Genomic DNA, 24,125 nt, shown 5'->3' on the forward strand with positions numbered 1-24,125 from the left:
ATATACATCTATATCTATCTATCTATCTCATATCTATCTATATATCTCATATCTATCTATATCAATCTATATATCTCCTCAGCACAAGGCTTCTGAGCAGTCTCTCCTCTGAAAGTGGTCCATGACATTATCTATCTAATATATATATATACTCAGCACAACTCTTCTTAGCAGTCTCTCCTATCTATGTTTCTGTCTATCTAATATCTGTCTTCTATATGTCATCTATCTATCTCTAATCTAATATCACCTATCTATTGTCCCTCAGCACACCTCCTCTTAGCAGTCTCTCCCCTATACACATACATCAGTCTCCATTGCTGGCCCCCAGCTCTCCGTGTCCTGCAGCAGGTGTGCCCAGGACTTCTGGGGTGCAGGGCCCCTCTGCCGGTGGGGGCGGGCTGTGGAGGCTAGCTCTGCCTCCTGCACATGCTGCTCTCTCTGTATAAGGCAGCAGCGGCGGAGCGGGGAGGGAGCAGACAGCAAGGACAGCCTCACAGCGCGCACTCCTCACAGGCTAGCGGTGCCGGAGCCCAGCCAAAGACTGCTACCAGGGGACTACACTGGACACTTCAGCCTGTAGCCCTCAGCAAGTGTGGATATTACACCACATCCCCGGAATATAATCACCCAGGACCTTACTGGCATTTTGCACATGCAGAAGACAAGCACTGTCCAACCTAAATGACTCATTGTCAGGAGAAGTGAAGACGTCTTTGAGTTCCTTCAGCATGGATTTCCTTGTGCTGGTGGCTGGAGTTATTTCTCTGCACTTCTCAGGATGGTCGGTGTCAGGACAAGAAGGTAAGAAGGTCCCAGATGCTGGGTTGATAGAGCAGGGTCTTGGATGAGAGCCTCTGGATGTTCTTCTGGAGACAGGCTCTGGCTGCTGCTGCTGGATGTCACATCTGGAGTGAATCAAAGGCTTGAAAACACTACAAAGCCTTGTGCGGGGCTCTTCATGTTGTCTCCCAGGAGTTCTCCCCACCGTCCCACCAGAGGCACACCAAGCTCTGATAGGAACGTAATGCCACCTAGATGTATGGGGCATGAGACTGGGCACCAGGGATCAGCAGCAGTGCCCTGTGCCTCTGGTCCTGGCACATGTGTGCGCCCGCTGGGCAAGGCAGGCAGCGCTCAGCTCCGACCGTCGGAAAGTGGCTGCAACTCTGCGTGTGACACGGGGGCAAGGGGGCACAGGCAAGATAAGGGAGGCAATGGCCCACAGAAGTCCATGGCACCAGGGGCAAAGATAGTCCCTGTATTGTAATCCTATATACCAGGATAACCCAGAGCAGAGTGAAGTATTGCAAGCCATGATCCCAGAGTTCTTCTAATATCTGAATAGTAATGTGCTAATATAATATTATCTGTACAGTATCACTGTATAGTCATGTACTAAGAGAGATATATATGTACATTATCAGGGCACTGTATAGTAATGTACTAAGAGATAGTCTAATATCTGTACATTATCATGGCACTGTATAGTAATGTACTAAGAGAGATATTCTAATATCTGTACATTATCAGGGCACTGTATAGTAATGTACTAAGAGAGATATATCTGTACATTATCAGGGCACTGTATAGTAATGTACTAAGAGAGATATTCTAATATCTGTACATTATCAGGGCACTGTATAGTAATGTACTAAGAGATAGTCTAATATCTGTACATTATCAGGGCACTGTATAGTAATGTACTAAGAGATAGTCTAATATCTGTACATTATCAGGGCACTGTATAGTAATGTACTAAGAGAGATATTCTAATATCTGTACATTATCATGGCACTGTATAGTAATGTACTAAGAGAGATATATCTGTACATTATCATGGCACTGTATAGTAATGTACTAAGAGAGATATATCTGTACATTATCATGGCACTGTATAGTAATGTACTAAGAGAGATATATCTGTACATTATCATGGCACTGTATAGTAATGTACTAAGAGAGATATATCTGTACATTATCATGGCACTGTATAGTAATGTACTAAGAGAGATATATCTGTACATTATCATGGCACTGTATAGTAATGTACTAAGAGAGATATATCTGTACATTATCAGGGCACTGTATAGTAATGTACTAAGAGAGATATATCTGTACATTATCAGGGCACTGTATAGTAATGTACTAAGAGATATTCTAATATCTGTACATTATCAGGGCACTGTATAGTATTGTACTAAGAGATAGTCTAATATCTGTACATTATCATGGCACTGTATAGTAATGTACTAAGAGAGATATATCTGTACATTATCAGGGCACTGTATAGTATTGTACTAAGAGATAGTCTAATATCTGTACATTATCATGGCACTGTATAGTAATGTACTAAGAGAGATATATCTGTACATTATCAGGGCACTGTATAGTAATGTACTAAGAGAGATATATCTGTACATTATCAGGGCACTGTATAGTAATGTACTAAGAGAGATATATCTGTACATTATCAGGGCACTGTATAGTAATGTACTAAGAGATATTCTAATATTATCTGTCCTCTGCTATGACACTAGAGATGTAGTAATTAGAGATATTCTGATATCGGTACATGGCGCTAGACTGTATAACCTGTAGGAGTGTATCTGCCCAGGAGAGGGCTGTGTAGTGATGGACAGTATGGAGCCCACAGCAGTTTACCTGCGGAGCAGACATACATAATACCTGTCCATGGATACAGGACCGGGCTAATACAGTTCCAGGTTTAGCCCTCAATTCCATGGCTAAGGGGTCAGATGTGTATCCTGCAGTGGAGTATAATCCCCAATATGTAGAGTCACACAGTACAGGATGTCACATCTCCATTCTCTGCTGCAATCCACACCGAAATCCCCTTGTACCTCAATAGAACTTGTAAATAAGATTAGCCCCTATTGTATGGGGCAGAAGGATGCAAGGTAACAATGCAGACACAGTCTTTAGGGGGATTGTTAATCTCTAATTGACAGATAAAAGGAGATTTGCAAATCAGTGGTGGACGGGACCATTTACATTTTCCATGGCTGCATTGCATTGTTTCCTACATGGCACCGTTTAGTTTGTCAGTGCCAGTGACCTGTAGTGCTGGGTACAGGACTGCACTGGCCGGAGGTGGCGTGTGGAGCTGGGTCCCACTCTGCGTTTTGTACTGGTTCCAGTGGGTGTAGATAGTGTTTTGCAGAGGCTTGTAACACTGGTTGAATACATGGTAGGCGTTGGATGCTTAGGAGCCTAATATCTGCCCCCCCTCACACACGTCTCCCTTCCAGTGTAACATGGGAGGAATCAAATACTAATAACCCTTCTTATAGGATTCCTTCCTCTCATACATGGTGGCGCAAACTGAAATTAGGGTGCCCAACATTACAATAATTATGGGATTTTATTTTTTAGACCATTTCTCAGTTTTTTCGGTGTGTTTTTATACCATCTGTGTCAGACATTCGTCTATTGCACGGATTTCTGAGCGTCTTGGTAAGTCATTTCTACAGATATGGCATAATGCATGCGGCCAGTGATCAGTGCAGTCAAGGCGGTATTATATTGGGCACATACTTAAGGCCTAAGCGAAGACTTGTGTAGCCAGTAGGCTTAGTAAGGGGCAGTGCCCTGCCGACCAGAGTAGGGCTATAGCCCACACATCAGGGACTCCAAGTAACTCCGTCATTTAAATGACAGCACACGGGGCTCAGCAGTGACACCAAACAGCAGAACCGGCAGTAGAGAGAATGAGCCCTGTGATTTCAGAAAGAGGATTATCCATCTCGGTGTTGGAGCAGGGATTTCACAAGGCAGTGGCATCTTATGATCCCTGGCTAGCTAAGTGGCTTTGGCAATCATCCTTCTTTGACGATCCTCATGTGATTAAAACTTTAAAGGGTGGAAAACACGCCTGGGGGGTGCTGAGCCATAATACCCATCTTGTCTGCTCTCTCTACTTCTTCGCACAGGGACAAGCAGCCCATTTTCCTTTGGCTGCCTGAATTATGTTGCGGAATAATTGGATCATAAAGCCATGTAAGATTCTTATTTGATCAAAGGCCGGCCACCTGGCTTTCTATAGTGATATGCATAAAGTATCCCGATTTCTGCAGGCCTCCTGGTTTCACCTAGAATAACCCACTCAATTCTCCTGCACAATCTACTCACCATGTTATTGGCCATAGTATAGGAATGATATAGCCTGGCACACTAAAGGCTGTTCCCCTTGGGTCATGATATACTGGATATAGCTCTGTATCTGATGTGTAGGCAAATTATTTCTAGAGGAGCGGGCTGCTGGCTTGGGAAGCTCATTTCTGGCCAGCAGATCTAGTGTCTCATTTTACCGCCCCTCTCAATCATTTATGTTGCTATCACTTTATTGACCCTCTTTGACTGCTTTCCCCGCAATAAGGTCATACACAGTGTCAGTCGCATTACTTGATACCAATAGACAGACAGGCTTCACCTGGTAGAGATGCATTAGGGTTGATCCCCTCTCATCTACTGATCTCCCTCTTTGGCCAAGTCAGAAAGACTGATGATGGTAGGGGCGTCATGGGCAGCTGAATGGTTTGGCAAACAAACTGGTTATCTGAGTGATGTTAACTGGCCGGGTGGAATGAGACCGATGCTTAACCCTGCCTACTCATTTGTCAAATGTCTAAAAGCAACTCTGTCCTGGACAACCAGCCTTTTTGGAGAGTCATATCACAATCCTAATTTGTGCAATTAGATTTTTGTTCACATGTTGAAAGAGTTATTTTGAACCATTTTTAGCTTTCTTCCCATGTTTTGAATGCGTGTTGTGGGCGTCGTATTGGTTTTTCACTCTCCCTAGTTGCATAGTACATTTGCCTCTGGTCTACCTTCAGCATAGACGGCTTTCCATTGTATTACACAAGGGACATCCCTTATGCCATTCACTGATCAGTTCTGTAATGAAGCTCCAGAAATAGACTTGCTCTGTCCATACCATGCGGAGACCCTCCTCACTGTGTCATCCAGGCTAGATTTAGTTTTCACACTTATCTCTTCTCATTAAGCCTGACAGCTGTGTCCTGGTTAACCCATTCATTACCATGAAGGAATAGGCTAGGGGACATCTGGGGTAAACCATTTAAAGCTCCCTTTGGGAGAGTCAAAACAGGTTTCCACCCATAGGACTGAGGAGAGCTTTGTGATCGCCAGATAGCAAAGCATTCAAGGCAAGGGACAAAGCAAATTGCCACCCAGCGGGTCCGCAGCTAGTCAGCACACACATTTTGAAAATACCTGATGCATAGTTTTTCCTTAGACGTCTTCTGTATAGGACGTAGGTCTGTGTATATGATTTCTGTTATAGCATCCATGTTTTTAACTAGGTTTTTGATCAGAAGTATATACAGCTATGTGACTGCATGTCAGGTATTGTAGTGGCTTAGGATTTTGAGCTTATGAAAATGAAAAGTTGGAATAATAATAGTGATAATAATGCACAAATGGTTACGTAACTAGAAAGAGAGAAGTAAGTGAACGCGAGGAGTCCGTGAAGTGTTCACTAGATAAGATGTAGATGTGTGAATAAGAACAAAAATATTCCATCTTGGCTTCCAATATAATAGCTTTACCTTATAGGGAAATCTTCAGACCTGACAGCCTCAGAATAGGGTGAAGAGTCAACATTTTCAGAGCTTACAAGGTTTTGTGATAAGGGGGATCAAACGCTTAGTCACAGCGCCACCTAGGCTTTAAAATGGTTAATGTTTGAACACAAGGGAGGAACAACACCTTGTTGCCAATGCGTCCAGTTAGGGCTCATGCACACAAATGTATTTTCTTTCCACGCCTGTTAGTTTTTTTTGTTGAGGACCGTATACGGAACACTTCATTTCAATGGGTCCACAAAAAAACGGAAGGCACTCCGTGTGCATTCATTTTCCGTAAGTCTGTATTTCCGTTCCGCAAAAAAATAGAACATATCCTATTATTGTCTGCATTACGGACAAGGATAGGACTGTTCTATTATTGGCCAGCTGTTCCATTCTGCAAAATACGAAATGCACACAGATGTCATCCATATTTTTTGCGGACCGCAAAATACTTACGGTTGTGTGCATGAGGCCTTACACTGATGACACATAATGAACAATAACGGATACATATACGGCTAGTGAAGTGTGAGACCCAAAATACTGAATATTTTAAGGTTGAAATCTTATTTTTCCTTACCCGATAGGTTCCACTAAGATGACCCTTATTTCTCTGTGTGAAGAATGAGGTTACCAGAACTAACCAGCGGTATGATTGAGCTGGTTTTCAGCACTTCCGTATCGATATGGACAGCATGTCCCTACTCCCTGACCTTGTTCTTGACGCTCTGCAGCAGGTGGTCACTAGAAGCACAATGAACAGCTTTCTCCACCTGGCCTCCAATGATCAGAGGCACATCTCACTGTGCTGTGCATGCACTCGTCACATCCCATCAGTCTCAGTGTGTTTCCCATAAGGAAACTGCATCGGGATGGCAGTGATGTAGTTTCCAGATTGAAGCCGTATGTTCACAAGTTGATAGGTGATTCATGCCCTTAGAAGCAGAACACATGTCGCTGGGTTTAACTTATGAGAGATTTCAGTTCCAGTTGAGATCTATTGACCTTAAGGACCTTTTCTTCAGCTTGGCTGAAGTAAGTGCTCTTCTCCACTTGATACTGTGTACCTGTACTGGAGTCGTTCCTACATAATACTAGGGCATGGGTGATAGGGATCATCCCTACACAATCTCTCGCACATACAATGGCCATTTACAGTGGTCAGACACAATTCTATCAGTTACAATAATCTTCATGATTTGTTACTTCTTTGATCGTCACTTTCCACTTGTCATTGGAAATAATGCAATATTAATAGCTGAGGATCTATATATCTTGTGTTGTAGGCCACATCCTATGCTAATAACGAAGGCATACAAATACTCACGTGGGGGCTAGGGATTGGGATAGATCGACACCTTTGATTTTGTTAAAATAATTTCACATTACATTATTCTTGAAATGAGGATTTTTGTTGTTTTTGCTATAGATAAAGGATATTACCCTATCCCATGACTTCCTGTTTTTTCCGTGTAGAGTACAGTTGACTCTATAGGAAACTCTGCTATTGAACTGCTTCCTGCTATAAAAATGTGGCTATATGCCTGCATTAGATGTAGACCACAATGCCCTTTCTCTTCACAATAGCCTTACTAGAGTATATGGAGGGGTTGTCATTTCAAGTCACAAAATAGCGATTTTAGATCCCCTGTTAAAGTGAACTGGGTTTGAAACACTTTTCTTTTTTTTTTTTTTTTTTTTTACATATATCTGCAGTAGCTCAATGTAGCCTGCAGGTGGCATTGTTTCTATGTGTGCCTATGATCAGGGCTCATGAATAGGTTAGACTTTACCATATGGAGCAAGAACACCTTGAGACTAGGACTATGTCATTTATGGAACGTTATGTGGCTTCATATTTATTGAGGTTACTCTCTTTCATAGCCGGTTACTTTTTTCCAGACTCATTGCTCACACTACATGATATATAGTCCAGATACTGGTGCACGGTAACACTGCTACACCTTTCCTCTTCAGGTGGGGGATGTAGGAGTTCGATGACAATAATAATGTGCCCACCCGTGCCCTTGTAGATACTGTAATTCACATGTGTATTGCATCAGAGAGAATTAATTACAATTGTGCCCTGTGGGTTCTACCCATTAGATCACTTAGCGGCTCAGGTGTTCTCTTAAAGATTAACCTATTAATTGCCAAACTCTACAAGAGCTGCCAATAGTTTCCAATACATAAAAAAAAAAACTGATATCTACTTTCTACTGTAAATCTATAACAAAAAGTCCAGATGAGTCATGGAGTGGAGATCCGGCAATGTGGTAAGCATGTGGAGGAGTAAGCAGTGTAAGCAGCAGTGTAAGCAGTAGTGCTCCCCCCTACAGATCCCATGAGCTGAACGGTGAAAACGATGGAGTCTAGTGACAGCGCTCATATATTTCCATTGCCAACAGTCTTCTATGGTAAAAAAAAAAGTGTCCCGTTTCCTTCCTGTGCTTCCTGTTTGATTTGCAGACATACAAAATCATTGTCTTATGTAGTACAGAAGAAGAAAGTGAAACATCCCGAGCACAGTACCATACATATGGGTATGGCTGGGCATGGCACTGCAGCTCAGCTTCATTTATGGCTATTTACCTGGATTGGCTGAACTATGTGCTTTGGCTGGTTAAATAAAGAAGGGGCCACACAAGACAAGGGAGCAGCACAGCCCCTTAGCTCTGCTGATCAATGGGGGTCTTAAGAGTCATGTGATAGGCCATTTTATTGAAAGTTCCAGCTGCACTGAGAGTTAATAGCCCAACTTTACAATGGGTAGGTAGATAAATTGAGAGGTAATGGACATCACCAACTTTACAACGGGTACGTAGATAGATTGAGAGGTAATGGCCATCACCAACTTTACAATGGGTAGGTAGATAAATTAAGAGGTAGTGGCCATCACCAACTTTACAATGGGTACGTAGATAGATTGAGAGGTAGTGGCCACCACCAACTTTACAACGGGCAGGTAGATAGATTGAGAGGTAATGGCCACCACCAACTTTACAACGGGTACGTAGATAGATTGAGAGGTAATGGCCATCACCAACTTTACAACGGGCAGGTAGATAGATTGAGAGGTAATGGCCACCACCAACTTTACAACGGGTACGTAGATAGATTGCGTAGACTCAGCTAATAAAACAGACTGTAGACCATCATAGCCTGTAGTCTACTGATGGGACGCCAGGAGAGATGCAGGAATTTGGGATTCCCAGCTGTAGCCTTGTCCTATTTTTGAATCACTCCTGTAATTCCTGTAACTACACTATATCAGGTAATTGCTGATTACGTGACTCAGTAGTATTTCACTGACACTACTTACTATTTGAATGGCAGTGACAATAAGATTATTTGTAATAATGGTGAATACATAACTGAATTAGTAAAATATATGTTAATAGCAATTCCATGGTAAAGCGCAGAAAACCAATCCAGTGCTAATGTGAAAATGGAGGGAGCAGCTGGCAAGTTGTGAAAATAAAGCGCAATTAGATTACGGAAGAAAACAATGCCGTTGAGTTTTCGGAGGTTATTATAAGGGCTTGGGATGTGTATATCCAGTTACAGATTATTCTGGAGCTGCGAACACTTGATTACAGTGTGTCAATCTAAAGAACAGGAGACCTATGGGATGTGACCCCAGTTACTCTGCCTTCTCCACATCACAATGTTGCAAAGCATTGTGGTCCTGCACTGTAGAGACCCTCACTGAATAAAGCGTCTCTTTCTGGGGGTTTAGGAAACTGTCAAGCATAGATAAGGCTCTTGATCTTAAGCCTTGGGGGATACCAGTTTGTATTAAAAAGGAAAAAATTAATTTCTAACTACTGGGATGACTGCCAAATTATGTGACCTTACAACGGTGCAGCTGCAGTGTAAAAATAAACCTTCGATAAGTGAAATCTGTGAATCCCACCAGAGTCGATAGCAAGAACAGAGCGTGTTTAAGTCTCCTTTTCCTCTGGGGAAGGGTGGGCTGAGCATTGCTGTAGAATATCCTCCAGTTCTCTGTTCTCACAATGACACATTGTAACACAAGATATAGAATTACGCCTTGTCTACACCGGACAGGCAAAGAGATGTATGCGAACAGTGATCAACACCATTTAAATGTAAGAAATAAAATATTTTAGAAAAAAAATTACAAAATTGTGGGAACATATCATCTATAAACAGGGACGTAACTAGAGAAGGCTGGCCCCATAGCAACTTTTGAACGATTCCCACTGAAGAAACGTATTCACAACTCCCTCAATCCTGACCCACTCAGTCAGGTAAAAATGATAAAAGTGAAATGCTTACAAGCACTAGGCAGGACGGGGAGCTAGGAGTTTACAGTATGCTGCCTGGACCCCATATGCCCCCTTAGTGCCCCACACAGAAGTTGTCCCCCCTTAGTGGCCCACACAGTAGTTATCCCCCCTTAGTGCCCCCCTAATAGTAGAATGCCCCCTTAGTTCCCCACACAGTACTTATTCCCCCTTAGTGCCCCCCTGACAGTAGAATGCCCCCTTAGTACCCCACACAGTAGTTATTCCCCCTTAGTGCCCCACACAGAAGTTATCCCCCTTAGTGCCCCACACAGAAGTTATCCCCCCTTAGTGGCCCACACAGTAGTTATCCCCCCTTAGTGCCCCACACAGAAGTTATCCCCCCTTAGTGCCCCCCTGACAGTAGAATGCCCCCTTAGTGCCCCACACAGAAGTTATCCCCCCTTAGTGCCCCCCTGACAGTAGAATGCCCCCTTAGTGCCCCACACAGAAGTTATCCCCCCTTAGTGCCCCCCTGACAGTAGAATGCCCCCTTAGTGCCCCACACAGTACTTATTCCCCCTTAGTGCCCCCCTACCAGTAGAATGCCCCCTTAGTACCCCACACAGTAGTTATTCCCCCTTAGTGCCCCCCTAACAGTAGTGATGCCCCCTTAGTGCCCCCCTAACAGTAGAATGCCCCCTTAGTGCCCCACACAATAGTTATTCCCCCTTAGTGCCCCCCTAACAGTAGAACGCCCCCTTAGTGCCCACACAGTAGTTATTCCCCCTTAGTGCCCCCTAACAGTAGGATGCCCCCTTTGTGCCCCCCTAACAGTAGAACGCCCCCTTAGTGCCCCACACAATAGTTATTCCCCCTTAGTGCCTGCCCCCATAGTGGGGATCACTATGGCTGCTATTGGAGTAGTTCTGACTTTGTTTAAAACCAGATATATAAACAGTGAAAACTTTGAGAAAACCACCAAAATCTCTCTCTCTATATATAAAGGATGTATGTGTATGTATGTATGTTCCGGTAAAAACTCAGAAACGCAACCATCCATTTCAACGAAACTTGGTATACACATCCCTTGCTACCTAGAAAGAAATCTTGCGGGGGTCACATGTCCCTTATCAGCCAATAGAAGCTTGCAGGTCCTACTCCAGGTTGCCATAACAACTGATCACAGGATTTAGCAGTTTGCAGGTCCTGAAATATTCAGTCATATGACGTATAACGGCACAACTACACTGCTACATGCATGGGGGGCAGGGGCCACTATTAAACAGACGGGCGCTGTGGAGTTCACTGTTAAAGGGGCAGGCACCGTGGAGTTCACTGTTAAAGGGGCAGGCACCGTGGAGGTCACTGTTAAAGGGGCAGGCACCGTGGAGGTCACTGTTAAAGGGGTGGCCACTGTGAAAATCACTGTTAAAGGGGCGGTCACTGTTAAAGGGGCAGCCACTGTGAAAGTCACTGTTAAAAGGGAGGTCACTGTTAAAGGGACGGCCACCGTGAAAGTGACTGTTAAAGGGGCAGTCACTATTAAAGGGGCGGCCACTGTGAAAGTCACCGTTAAAGGGGCGGCCACTGTGAAAGTCACTGTTATAAGGGCAGCCACCGTGAAAGTCATAGTTAAAGGGGCAGTTACCGTTAAAGGGGCGGTCACTCTGAAAGTCACTGTTAAAGGGGAGGCCACTGTGAATACTCATGAGCCCTGGTGTAACAGTTCAGCTTGGGCCCCCCTTCCCTCTGTACTTTGTGGCCAGGGGCAGGGAAGCACATGCTGCCTGAGGCAAAAATTGAAAGAGCACCCTCCCATGCCAAATTCTTGACCTAATCCCTTCTTTCCAGCGAGAGATGTAACTTGAACATTCTAGGCCCCAGTGCAAAATCTATAACAGAGCCCTCCCAGCATGCACTTTCTATAATACCACAGTCTTCTTATGTGGCATAAGGGTCTTTGGGCCCCCTCAGGCTCCTGGGCCCAGTAGCGACTTCTACCTCTGCACCTCCTATAGCTATTCCCCCGAAATGGTGAAACTGAAAATCTTGTCACATAAAATCTGATCTGGTTAAGGGGTGGTCTTAGGCTCCATTCACACGTCCGCAATTTCGTTCCGCATTTTGCTGGAACGTAATTGCGGACCCATTCATCGTGCTGCCCGGACACAGAATTGCGGACCTGCACTTCCGGGTCCGCACTTCCGTTCCGCAAAAAAATAGAACATGTCCTATTCTTGTCCGCAATTGCCGACAAGAACAGGCATATTCTATTAGTGCCGGCAATGTGCGGTCCGCAAAATGCGGAATGCACATTGCCGCTTTCCGTGTTTTACGGACGTGTGAATGGAGCCTTTAAAAGGTGGTCTATAAGAGAGGCTACAGTGCATAGGTATACACATACATTTTTTATATAAGGATATGCATTTATTAGGGTTAGTCATCTGATAATAGATAGACGCATAGATGTAAACAGGAAACAAGCTCTGCAATAGCCTTAAATAAAAAATAAAAAAAGTCATCTTATACTTACCCCATTCCTCTTCTGCATTCATCTGTTACTCCTGTCCCTGCTTGTTTTCACACTGCAGCAGAGACATGGTGTATGGAACGTGAACTCTGCAGCCAATCAATGTCCTCAGTATTAGACTACTGAGGACAGTGATTGGCTGCAGTAGTCATATGCCATATCCCTGCATGTCACTGTGTATATCACAGTGTCAGTGAAGTGTAGGTGTATAGCATGTTCCTTCTGCAGCCAATCAGTGTTATACTACAGAGGACAGTGATTGGCTGCAGCAGTGACATTCTGTATTCTGGTATGTTCCCGCTGCAGTTTGTAGACAAGCAGCGGCAGGAATACCAGACTAGTGCCACAGAGATTGGTGCTGGAGAAAGGGGTGAGTATAAGATGATTTTTTATTTTAGGCTAATGCAGGGCTTGTCCAAGATTTTTAAATCTCAGACAACCCTTTAACATTGTGTGCGTTTTTCAGTTTGTGATTCTATAGGTAACTGCTACTTGTGACAAAGGGTAGTTGACAGACTGCTGGGGTTTGTGGAGAAGTCCAAGAACGCATTATAGTGTCCTTCATCAAGTCCTAAGTGGCCCTCTTTAATCATTTGAAGGGTCAGAAGAAATGTTACTGTGATCTGACCCTTCAACATGGCCCCTGAACAAACACGTCAGTACAATGTGTGTCTACCTGAGTGTTCACATTGCTCTCTGAGGCAGGAACAACGCCAAATAAAATAACATTACATTGGTTGGGGTATGACAAAACTACGAAGCAAACATGCTGAAATCACACACCCTTTTGCCAGTTATGAAAAACTCCCTCTCAAAATAACTTGATTGTTCATCATGGGATGAGCAGTTGTAATTACACTGCACCGCCTGTAGAGGCGAGATAATGCACAAGTAACTTTGAAGAGGAAGTAGTGCTTGTACAACATGATCGGCGGGGGCTCCGGTAGTCAGACTGTCACGGTGCGGTTCACTGTGACAGTTGTAGCTGTATAGGCTGGCTGCATGCCCTCTCGCGTACTGGCTGTAGGCTGACTCCTGTGTATGCTGATTGCTTGGGGCTGCGTGCTGGCTGCGGTGTCTTGTGTGAGCTATGCCAGTGAATGTGAGTGTGTGCTCCCCGTGTCTGCATCTCTGTGCAGTTCCTGTCACTGTTGCTGTGCAGGCTGGCTGCAGGCTCCCTTGTGTACTGGCTGCAGGCTGACACCTGTGTATGCTGGTTGCTTGGAACTGCAAGCTGGCTGCGGTGTAGTGTGGGAACTGTAGCCTGTGTTTGTGGATTACCGTGTCTGCATCTTTGTGGCCCTTGTCTCTGATGCCGTGCAGGCTGGCTGCATGCGCTTTGTGTACTGGTAGTGGATGTTCCGATGTATGCTGGTTCTGTGATGTGTGCTGGCTGCCGCCTTGTGTGTGAACAGGGTCTGTATGTTGATGCTTTTCTGTTTGTCACTGTGACACGGGTTGTTTGTGCTCTGGCGTGGTGGCTGTGGTGGACTCTGTGTATGCTGGTTGCCAGAGGCAAAGTCTAGTACTACAGCCTGTGTGTTCAGTCCCTGTTTATGCAGGCTCCTGTCCATGTTTGGTTATGGTGGGCTTTACTTCCCTGGTCTGTTCCTGGGTGTGGCTCATCAGATCCCCTCGTTATGCAGCTATATCTATCTGTGAGCTGTGGGGCTTGTGGTCAGTCAGTCTTATGTCTTGCTGAGTGTAGCACCTTGCTGCTTACCCAGGAGACTCTTTCTGTCCTGTGCCTTACTGGGTGTAGCCCCTTACTGCTGATCCCAGGGGTTTTTGCCATCTGCCCTTGTTTGTGGTGTCGCCTGGTAATGCATTGTTGTTGCTTTGTCTGTTCTTCTGTACTTGTTCTGTGATTATGTTAATGTTGTTATCCTTGTCCATGCCTTGCCTGATCTTCTGTACCTGTTCTCTGTCTGGATCCACTCTGTTCCATATATAGCCTAGCAGTCCTCTAACTGCGTCTGATAGCCAGGCAGTGCTAAACTGCTTCTGATCCTGTCCTATGTCCAGCCTGGCAGTGTCTCCTGTTTCTGATCTAGTCTGTTCCTTTTCTGTCCTGCAGTGCCGTACTTCTTCTGATCCTGTCCTATGTCCAGCCTGGCAGTGTCTCCTGCTTCTGATCTAGTCTGTTCCTTGTCTGTCCTGCAGTGCCTTACTGCTTCTGTTCCTGGCCCCTGGGTTCTCTGGAGGGGCGATCTCTAGTATGTGTGCAGCATTGCCTAAGACCGCCATGCTTCCTTCCACTTGGGGTCCAGGCTTCCTTCCACTTGGTGCACTTGGTTCTCTGGTAGTGCTACCACTATTGCCTAACCTGCACATCTTACTGTCATGTTCCTTTATTACATGTACTCTGTTGGTCCTTGGTCTGTTTTGCCTATGTCCTGTTTGCAAGACGTCCCAGAGGTCTGCCTTTGGCCTCCGGCATGTGACACAAACCCAAGCCAATCTAATTTTGATGACCTATCCTGAGGATAAGTCATCAGTATTAACCCTCTACGTTAGAGCTTATGTGATCCAATAGGCTCTTGAATGTGGTTAGTATTGTTAACTTGTACCTTGTATTTTTATCCTGTCCATTGTGCAATATATTTGGTATTTGTGTAGTTGAATTGACCATTTTGTGAAAGGTTTGGCCTTTGCATGGATAGGATGTGGCTAGTACTAATCATTCTATGGTCAAATTGGCCTTTTTGGTGATTTATTGTAAATGTAGCCTTTGTATGGCTAGATTGGCTTTTGTGTTGTTATACAGGTCCCTATGTGGTTAGCTTTCTGTAGTTAGTATTCACCATTATTTTGGTTTTGGATAGTATTGGCTTTTTTATGTTCAAGCAGCTTTTGTATGGTTAAATTGGTTCATGTGTGGTTAGATCTTTGGATGGTAGATTTGCTGTTGTCTGATTACAGTGGGAAGTTTATTGTTAGATTGATCCTTGTATTGGTAGATTGGCCTTTGTTGGATTGTTTGTTTGCTACATGACTAGATTTTCTTATATATTTCTACATATTTTGCTTAGTTATATGTGGCAGCTGGTATTTTCAGTGTCATGTTTTTTTTTAATGATTCTGGCCATTTTTGCAGACGGCTCATGATGATTTGCAGTATATCAGCTTGTACCATTGCATGGTTCAGAATATGTAATATCTACTACAGTGCTAAAAGAAAACAGACGCACGGTGCTAGACACCATATCCCCCATGTGTCCTGGAGTGGAGAAAGCCCGGCTGCTGAACATACAGCGAATGGAGGCTTAACAGTGTTAAGTATCTCTCCCGAGGTTCACTTCTCCCTAGAAAGGGTTTTTTGGATATCTGATAGAATAAAGAAAAGCATCTCATTGCGGGAAAAATGTGATGTAATGTCTCTGTAGCTTCATCCACCAGGCATGTGATATGGATTTTTACATGCTTCTGCCAGGAAAGTGTGGAGTGGTCACTTAGTTAATTCCAATTAATAAAATATGGATTTATGATGAATTTGCTTCTGCCGTCTCAACTGTTCCCTGTATTTCCTTTCTTAGCTACTGATCCTTACATTTTATGGATACCAAAGGTATGACCATCTAATCACTCTTCTGGCATGGCAGTAAAGCTGCTCCGTTATAAAGACTGACCTTCACTCAGGTCGTCATCGTGCAGTATCATGTGCACAGTAGTATCCCACATCCGTGCAGATACCTTTATTTAGCTCTGGCGTTGTGTAACTATTCATTTGCATATTTTCAGCTTTCTCTGTAAGTTAAAGTCTGGACCATAAAAAGGGGTGAAATATATATTGACACAAAAGAGATAGCGTGGTGTCCCAATATAAATGTAAATCACATACTGCAAAGAAAGGACCCTTTAATACACAATACTTTATTTCTATTCAGATAAAAAAGTATCCCAAACCTAATTTGTTGGCTAACTCCAATAAACACAAAATAGAGATACACAAAGATAAAATATCAAACAGAATAAAATGCACTATCACAGGGAAGGGAGGGGAATGTGGACTGTAGGTGTCGGGGGAGTCACCGGTAAACCACAGAAGAGGAGACTGTCCCTAACAAAAACCCTGGTCTACCTTTAGCCCGGGGACAACTACTGATGGTGGGGTTTCCCTGTGCCCGTACCTGTCCTAATATACCTTAAAAAACCCTACGTTGTGGGACCTATTACCGGTTAACCCCGACACGTTTTCCCCGAGATGGGTTCATCAGGGGGTATGTAAGGGTAAAAAACGTTCCAAAGGAAATGGATAACAAAAGATGTATACGAATACCAAAAAAATTCCCACAAGGCGTATTAAAACAAGGGAAAAAGATACGTCCTACCATATGTAGTTCACCACAGTCAACTGGCAGAAGATACTACCTAAAAAGAAAACACATAAAACCTTCAATCCCAGATCACAAATAGGAAGGAAAAGAGGGTGCATGATAACCATGAACACTTACATGGAGGGTTTCCTTGTTGATCCTGACGCCCAGGGAGTGCAGATGATGCAGCAACAGGTGACAAAAGGCAGATGAATTTAAAAAAAGTGTGCCAAATCGCGTTTCCCTGACGCCGGATTGATGACTTCCGGTCGGTGGAACACATACTTCCGGACGGTGGAACGTACGCAACTTCCGGTCACATTACATATCTGGCATGCGAACCGGAAGTTAAGCTGCCTGCGATCCTAACGACCAAATGGAAGGCACCTGATGTCAGATAGGCGTCAGATGCCAACCCCCAGAATGAGGGCTGCCCAAAACGTAATAGGAAATGCCCGAAAATGAAGTGCTAATACAACAGAGGTGTGGCTATGAATATACTAAGCCATATAAGATGAAACTAATAGAAAAATATGATTGATATCAAACAGCGCAGGATGCTACGATAATACCGGGAAAAATCCACAAAAAGAAAAAAAGCCCTGGTTCAATCCCTGCCGACTAAAACCCTAAATAAAGAAATAGATAAATAGAGCCTAGGGCAGTCATAGGCAAACTGCGGCTCTCCAGCTGTTGCAGAACTACAACTCCCAGCATGCAAAGACTGCTTACAGCTTTCAGCCTACAGCAGGGCATGGTGGCAGTTGTAGTTTTGCAACAGCTGGAGAGCCGCAGTTTGCCTATCACCAACTTATAGTAGTATGGGGGCACACTTAGATACCTATGTACAAATGTAACATATAGAAAGGCAAAAAAAGGAAGATAAACCTTGCCATACCAGAGTAAAAGAGAATAGTTCAACCATCGATAATGGTGAACACAATACAGGGATATGAGTGGCCATAGAATATAAGCCACAATAATGAAATTAGGATGCTTCCCGCATCCATGACAAGAATAGTACTACTAATACCCTGAGGCGAAGACGTAGTAATGAAAAAGAAAAACCCTAAATTAAACAGTTAAAGGTCACTCTTTCATTCAAACCAAGGGGTGATCCTCCCATCATCCCAGGAAGAGATTGGCATGGGCATGGACAGCCAGCAATGGATGGCATGGAGGGGCAGATGAGAGTGGGGGACGTGGAGAGGCTGACTGATGGCAGTGGCGGACATGGAGGGGCTGATCTGATGGCTCTGGGGGACATGGAGAGGCTGACTGATGGCAGTGGCGGACATGGAGGGGCTGATCTGATGGCTCTGGGGGACATGGAGGGGCTGATCTGATGGCACTGGGGGACATGGAGGGGCTGATCTGATGGCACTGGGGGACATGGAGGGGCTGATCTGATGGCACTGGGGGAGTGGGGGACATGAAGGGGCTGATCTGATGGCACGGGAGGAGTGGGCGACATGAAGGGCCTGATCTGATGGCACAGGTGGAGTGGGGGACATGAAGGAGCTATACCGGGGGAGTGGGGGACATGGGGGGGCTGATCCGATGGCACTGGGGGAGTGGGGGACATACAATGGATGGCATGGAGGGGCTGATGGCAATGGGGGAGTGGAGCTGATGGCACTGGGGTGGGTTAGAGCTAAAGGCACTGGGGGAGTGGAGCTGATGGCACTGGGGTGGGGGGGGGGACCTGATGGCACTGGGAGATAGTGGAGCTGATGGCACTGGGGTGGGGGAGAGCTAAAGGCACTGGGGGAGTGGAGCTGATGGCACTGGGGTGGGGGAGAGCTAAAGGCACTGGGGGAATGGAGCTGATGGCACTGGGGTGGGGGAGACCTGATGGCACTGGGAGATAGTGGAGCTGATGGCAATGGGGTGGGGGAGAGCTAAAGGCACTGGGGGAGTGGAGCTGATGGCACTGGGGTGGGGGAGAGCTAAAGGCACTGGGGGAGTGGAGCTGATGGCACTGGGGTGGGGGGGACCTGATGGCACTGGGGGATAGTGGAGCTGATGGCACTGGGGTGGGGGAGAGCTAAAGGCACTGGGGCTGATCGCACAGGGGGGAACAAAGGGTGTTGTGGACTGATGGAAGGGGGTCAGATGAGTTTTTATAAAGGAAAACAGTCTATTAATTCATTTTTTCTTATTAGATTACTTGATTACTCGAAAATAATCGATAGAATACTCGATTACTGAAATAATTGTTTGCTGCAGCCCTAACGGAAGCGGAATGCACACTGAGTACCTTTAATTGTTTTTTTGGCCCCATTGAAGTGAATGGTTCCGAATACGGTCCGCAAAAAAAAAATTAAAGCAGAAAGAAAATACGTTCGTGTGCATGAGCTGTTAGTTTCTGTGTCCATTCAATTTTGTTTGCGGCTCGGATGCAGGCCCATTCATTTCAATGGGTCCGCAAAAAATGCGGAGAGCACACAGTGTGCTATCTGCATCTGTATGTCGTTCCGTAGTTCCGCAAAAAAATAAAATAGAACACGTCTTATTGTCTGTTTTGCCGACAAGGATAGGCATTGTTACAATGGATCCGCAAAAAAACAGATGCCATACGGAACGTTGTCCGCTTTTATTGTGGATTGGGAATTTGCGGACCACAAAACACATACGGTCGTAGCCTAACAGTAGCATCATCGTCTCCCAGTGCAATCATAGGATAACAGTCTTTCAGGTTCTTATTGTGTAGTCCCTACTTCCAGACATGGCTGTACGTGTACATGTAATATATATATATCCCCACAGTAAATCTGCGCTTTAATGTCGCAATTTGTTTTTGCAGCTTGTATAACATTTTCCAATTTCTTTCCACTGAACCCATTTCTCTGTAAACCTCTGCATGTTGGCAGAAATTGGCTGAAAACATATTGTGAACTAGTTTAAGAAAAAAATGCATCTGGATTGCTCCGTTTTGTGGATTATTCGGCTGCTCGGAGTTCTGATTCATTGAATTATGTCGGTGAGGTGGCTGTCAGTAGCTCATGATGTCACACAGCGCTTTTTACAGTAATAAGCAGTCACCCAAGGGAGGTCACAAGCCCCAACAATGACTTCAAGAAATCTATTCCTGCCTTTTCCTCAGCTCCTCCGAGACTCTCTAGGGGAATGAAACATTCATTGCAAGGAGCACAGTTGAAGGAACAGACGCTTGGATTACTGTGGTCTGAGTTGGCGTGTCTGCGAGAGCAGGCCAATAAACGTACAACCCAGGGAGGAAGAAACTGATTCCATCTTGCTTTTTAACTGTCAGTTGCAGAAGGGTGACACTGTTTTCAAAAGTAGTTTCCTCCCTTAGTTTGTGATATTAATCATCAGAAATATAAGACGAGTATAGATTGCTGCAGAGTCTTTCTAATTAGCAATTAGCGGTTGTGGAAAATGCTCTTCTCTATGGGGAATACAGACCCACCTTGTTCACTTCCAACATCATTCCCCTAAGCCCCAACCCATTAGAGTTGCTAGCATTAATTCATAGTATATTCAGTACCACTTAGGCACTCAGCCACTTCACACCTTGTCGAGCAAACACAGTATCAGTTCGTTTGCAGTCACAGTAATGATTTTATATATAAACTTAAAGGGGGGGTCTGAGATCATTAAAAATCCCCACCAAAGCCTACAATGTTCTTATTTTAACGCATTAGAGGGGTGGCAAATATTGCTATAGCAATATTCTAGCGGTGTCATTTATGTCATCCCAGCTCAGCTGCATCCTTCCATTTTGTACCCTTTCATTATAAGGCAGCTGGGTCATGTGATCAATAAAATAGGACAAAGCTGCCATACCAACCACAGCCTCTACAAAAAGTGGCGTTGTACAGTATGAAGCCCAATAAGCAATGAAGATGCCGTGTACCATGGCCCCTTCAAACAGTTGATTGGCGGGGTTGCTTAGTGTTGCACCCCCACCGATCTAATATTGATGGACCATACTGGGTATAGGACAACAAATCATAGAAACCTACAAGACTCCTTTAAACATGAATATCTATATGTCCATAACGGTTTAACTCGGCTCTTCCTTTCTACAGCTCTCAGAACCAAAGTTCTGTGGGTTGTACACTGCTAGGCATCCAGCTGAAAAGGGCATTTGGAAGGGGCTGGGCATTGCTGACAGCACTTCCAACTCTTGTCTGTCCTTTTCAGCCGGATGCTAGGCACAGCATACAGCCTCTCACACGTTGGTCCTGGAAGCTGTAAAATGAGAGCTCTTAGCACCCACTATTGTATCCCGCTATGTGCCTCATACAGATGTTTGTAAAGCGCTTCCATCTCACAATACAGGCGCCATTCAGTTTGCTACGATGATACATAGATGGTATACACTGTACATATATAATGACAATGATAACATTTGTAATGTACTTTTCCCGCAGGGCTAGTTGTGTGGCTGGGCCTGGGAAGTCAGTGGCTCCACAGTAGACTGTATACACTGTAACATCCCATCGGCCACTGCCTCTTTGCCTATTTAAGGTCCCTTTACGCAGGACGATATTACTGCAGATTGTCAGAAAAGAAAGTTCCAGAGTTGGGGAGGAGCGATCACTAACGCCATCGCTCTTCCCCCTACTGGCTCACTGTTTCCTCGCAGCAGATCATGGTTGCACAGTGTGATCTGCTATTGGGAAACGAGAATTTTTGTGTTTTAACAAACTATCCAATTCGCGGTACATTTACACCGCCAGATCATCGCTAACGAGCATTACTATGAGCGCTTGTTACGATGATCTACACGATTCTCGGCCTGTGTAAAGGACGCTTTAGAATAGAAAATGAATCAGCTAGAGTCAGATTGGATTCCACACGTCATTTTGTATGTGAAGTCATTCTTACACAAAATTACCCCCCCCCCCCCCATTATGCGCTCATTTCTAGGCTGACTTGTGGGGAGACGCTTGTCTCAGAGAGCCATTTGTCTGCTGTGCTGACTGGACTGATCTATCTCAAGCAATAAATTAATGACTACAAGAGATGACCATGGATTGAAATGCCAGACCCATCATTGCTGGTACAATTCTATTAGCCGTTATGTCCGGAGAAAGCAGGATATAAACATTCCCTAACACCATTATATCATCTACTCTGCCCTAACAAAATTACCTTTGTCTGTGTTATGAGATTACAAAAACTCTGATTCTCACCAGATGAAATTACATGGAGAAAAATATTTCATCAAAGCTTTAGTTTCAAAAAAATTAAATGCACATTTTAAGCCATTTAAACTCACATCTACTGCAATAGCGTTGTTAAAAATGGTCCAGCATACCAGCAACACAAACAGCGGGAAACTATACAGGTGCCTATGGTGACCTCCGTTCAGAAGACTTTCCATTGAACAGAAAAGATTTTTCATTATCTCGCCCCCTAAACCATACTTACTCGGTATCCCTCAATATTAATCCCAGTTTCGGCCTTATGATACGGTATATGTATAGGGGCAAATACTATAATGTAGATTTCACAAGAAGATTAGCGTTAGGTGTCCATTGAAGGAAACTGTCAAATCCGAAACATCCCCCAAACTAGTGACGCTAGAATAACGTAGTCTAGTTTGGGGGGTGTTTGGAAGCTGTCAGATTCCCTTTAAGCTTTCTGGTGTTTTTCACTGTATTAATTGCACAGGCTATAGCTTCATGCTTGCCATAAAAATACTGGAAGCTTGACAGACCCCCACAAAGACATTAGGATCCATCAATGTCCATTTGGATCCATTACAAAATGGATGTGTCACATCAGCAATGTCTCCAATATAAGCAGAATCCATGAAGCTAGTGTGAACAGCGTCTTAGTACATTAAGCAATTGATGTACAGTACCATACGTTTGTGTGAAAAAGATGCTGCAAAGTAGGAAAGCTTTGAAAAAGTTTCTTTTTAGCAATTAACAAAATTCTAAGTGAATGAACAAAAGAGAAATCTATAATCGATGTTTGGTGTGATCACCCTTTGTCTTCAAAACAGCCTCAGTCCTTCTAGATGCTTTTGCACACATTTTGAAGGAACTCGGCAGGGAGGTTGTTCCAAACGTCTTGGAGAACTAACCACAGATCGTCTGTAAATGTAGGCTTCCTCAAATCCTTCTGTCTTTATGTGATCCCAGACAGACTCGATGTTGAGATCAGGGATCTGTGGAGCCATATCATCACTTCCAGGACTCCTTGTTCTTCTTTATGCTGAAGGTAGTTCTTACTGACATTGGCTGTGTTTTTGGGGTCTTTGTCCTGCTGCAGAATGCATTAAACTATTAATATTTCTCTTTTTATAGCATTCTTACTTTGCAGCATTTTTCCATACCTGCCTAAAACATTTGCACAGTACTGTGTGTTTTTTGTAGATTCTCACATCTGAAATTCTCCACGCTCATACTGTGTAGTTCATACAGTTACTGAGCTTCCAATTCAGCAACTTTGAAATCGTTTTCTATCATTTCCAGGAATTTTAATATTGTTTGATGAAGTGCTAGGAAATCAGCCGCCACAGTTATCGCATACGGGGGGAGGATAAATTATCGTGTCACTAAATGAATGCCTTTTACAGCCTGTCCGATGTCATCCTTTTACATGCGGCTGCTCAGAGTCATGCCGCACACAAGCTGGTGGGGAAGAAAGCTGAAATGAATTAAAAGTGCATCAAGTATAATTATCTTTGTGCGCCAATTATTCAGTAACTATGACATGCAATTAGGTACAAAACAATGGAGGCAGAATAAGGTGGCTTTAGGGAAGATTACATCTTTTCAGGCCAAAAAAAATATTCAAGTCGTAACCTATTAGGGACATTATTTTTTTATATATATTTCTAATGTCATTTTGGGCCACAGCTGACTGCAATTGAGTTCATGCAAATTCACATCAGAAACGTGCTCCATCTCTTAGCCTTGTCAAGTGAGGCATTAAGAAATAATTCAAAGCCTCCACACTTTACCATTATGCGTGCAGCCGCCTTTATCTGTATAAAACGGGTCAATATTTATCCACTTTGTTTGACACAGGAAAAGCCTCACATCAGGTTCACGAGTGCTTTATAGAAGGGCTTTATTAGCATCTGACTACGCAAACTACATTTATGTCAGCCATACATGTAAGATAGCTGCCAGCCAAACACGTGCTAACAGCTGTATCCTCTGACTGTCCAGGATGCATGCATGCTCACATTAATGCATATTACTTTAAAGGGAACCTGACATCCAGATATTCTACATTCAACTATGCACATTGCATTGTTACTTTAAACATGTTGTCCATCATGGTATTTTTATTCTGCTTTTATGTTTCATGGTTGCAGAGAAAATCTACTTTATTCCACCCTCCTACCATGTGCTGATGAGCACTTTGAAGTCAAGGAGGCTGGCTCTTGCATCCTGAGTTTGCCATGCCCTCTTCCTGTCTC

At 44.1% G+C, this 24,125-nt stretch overlaps 1 protein-coding gene across 2 annotated transcripts in view; it reads left to right on the forward strand.

Annotated features, from left to right (window-relative positions):
• The first annotated feature begins 471 nt into the window (after positions 1-471).
• The window catches only part of NRP2 (neuropilin 2), a 112,300-nt gene continuing 88,646 nt past the window's right edge, over positions 472-24,125 (forward strand). For both annotated transcript variants that reach the window (XM_044303001.1, XM_044303002.1), the window contains exon 1: positions 472-804. In XM_044303001.1, coding sequence (XP_044158936.1) covers positions 732-804 — 73 coding nt within the window. In that variant the 5' untranslated portion in view covers positions 472-731. The remainder of the gene's footprint in view (positions 805-24,125) is intronic.

This window comes from Bufo gargarizans, chromosome 8 (genome assembly GCF_014858855.1).
Source record: "Bufo gargarizans isolate SCDJY-AF-19 chromosome 8, ASM1485885v1, whole genome shotgun sequence".
Lineage (NCBI taxonomy): Eukaryota > Metazoa > Chordata > Amphibia > Anura > Bufonidae > Bufo > Bufo gargarizans.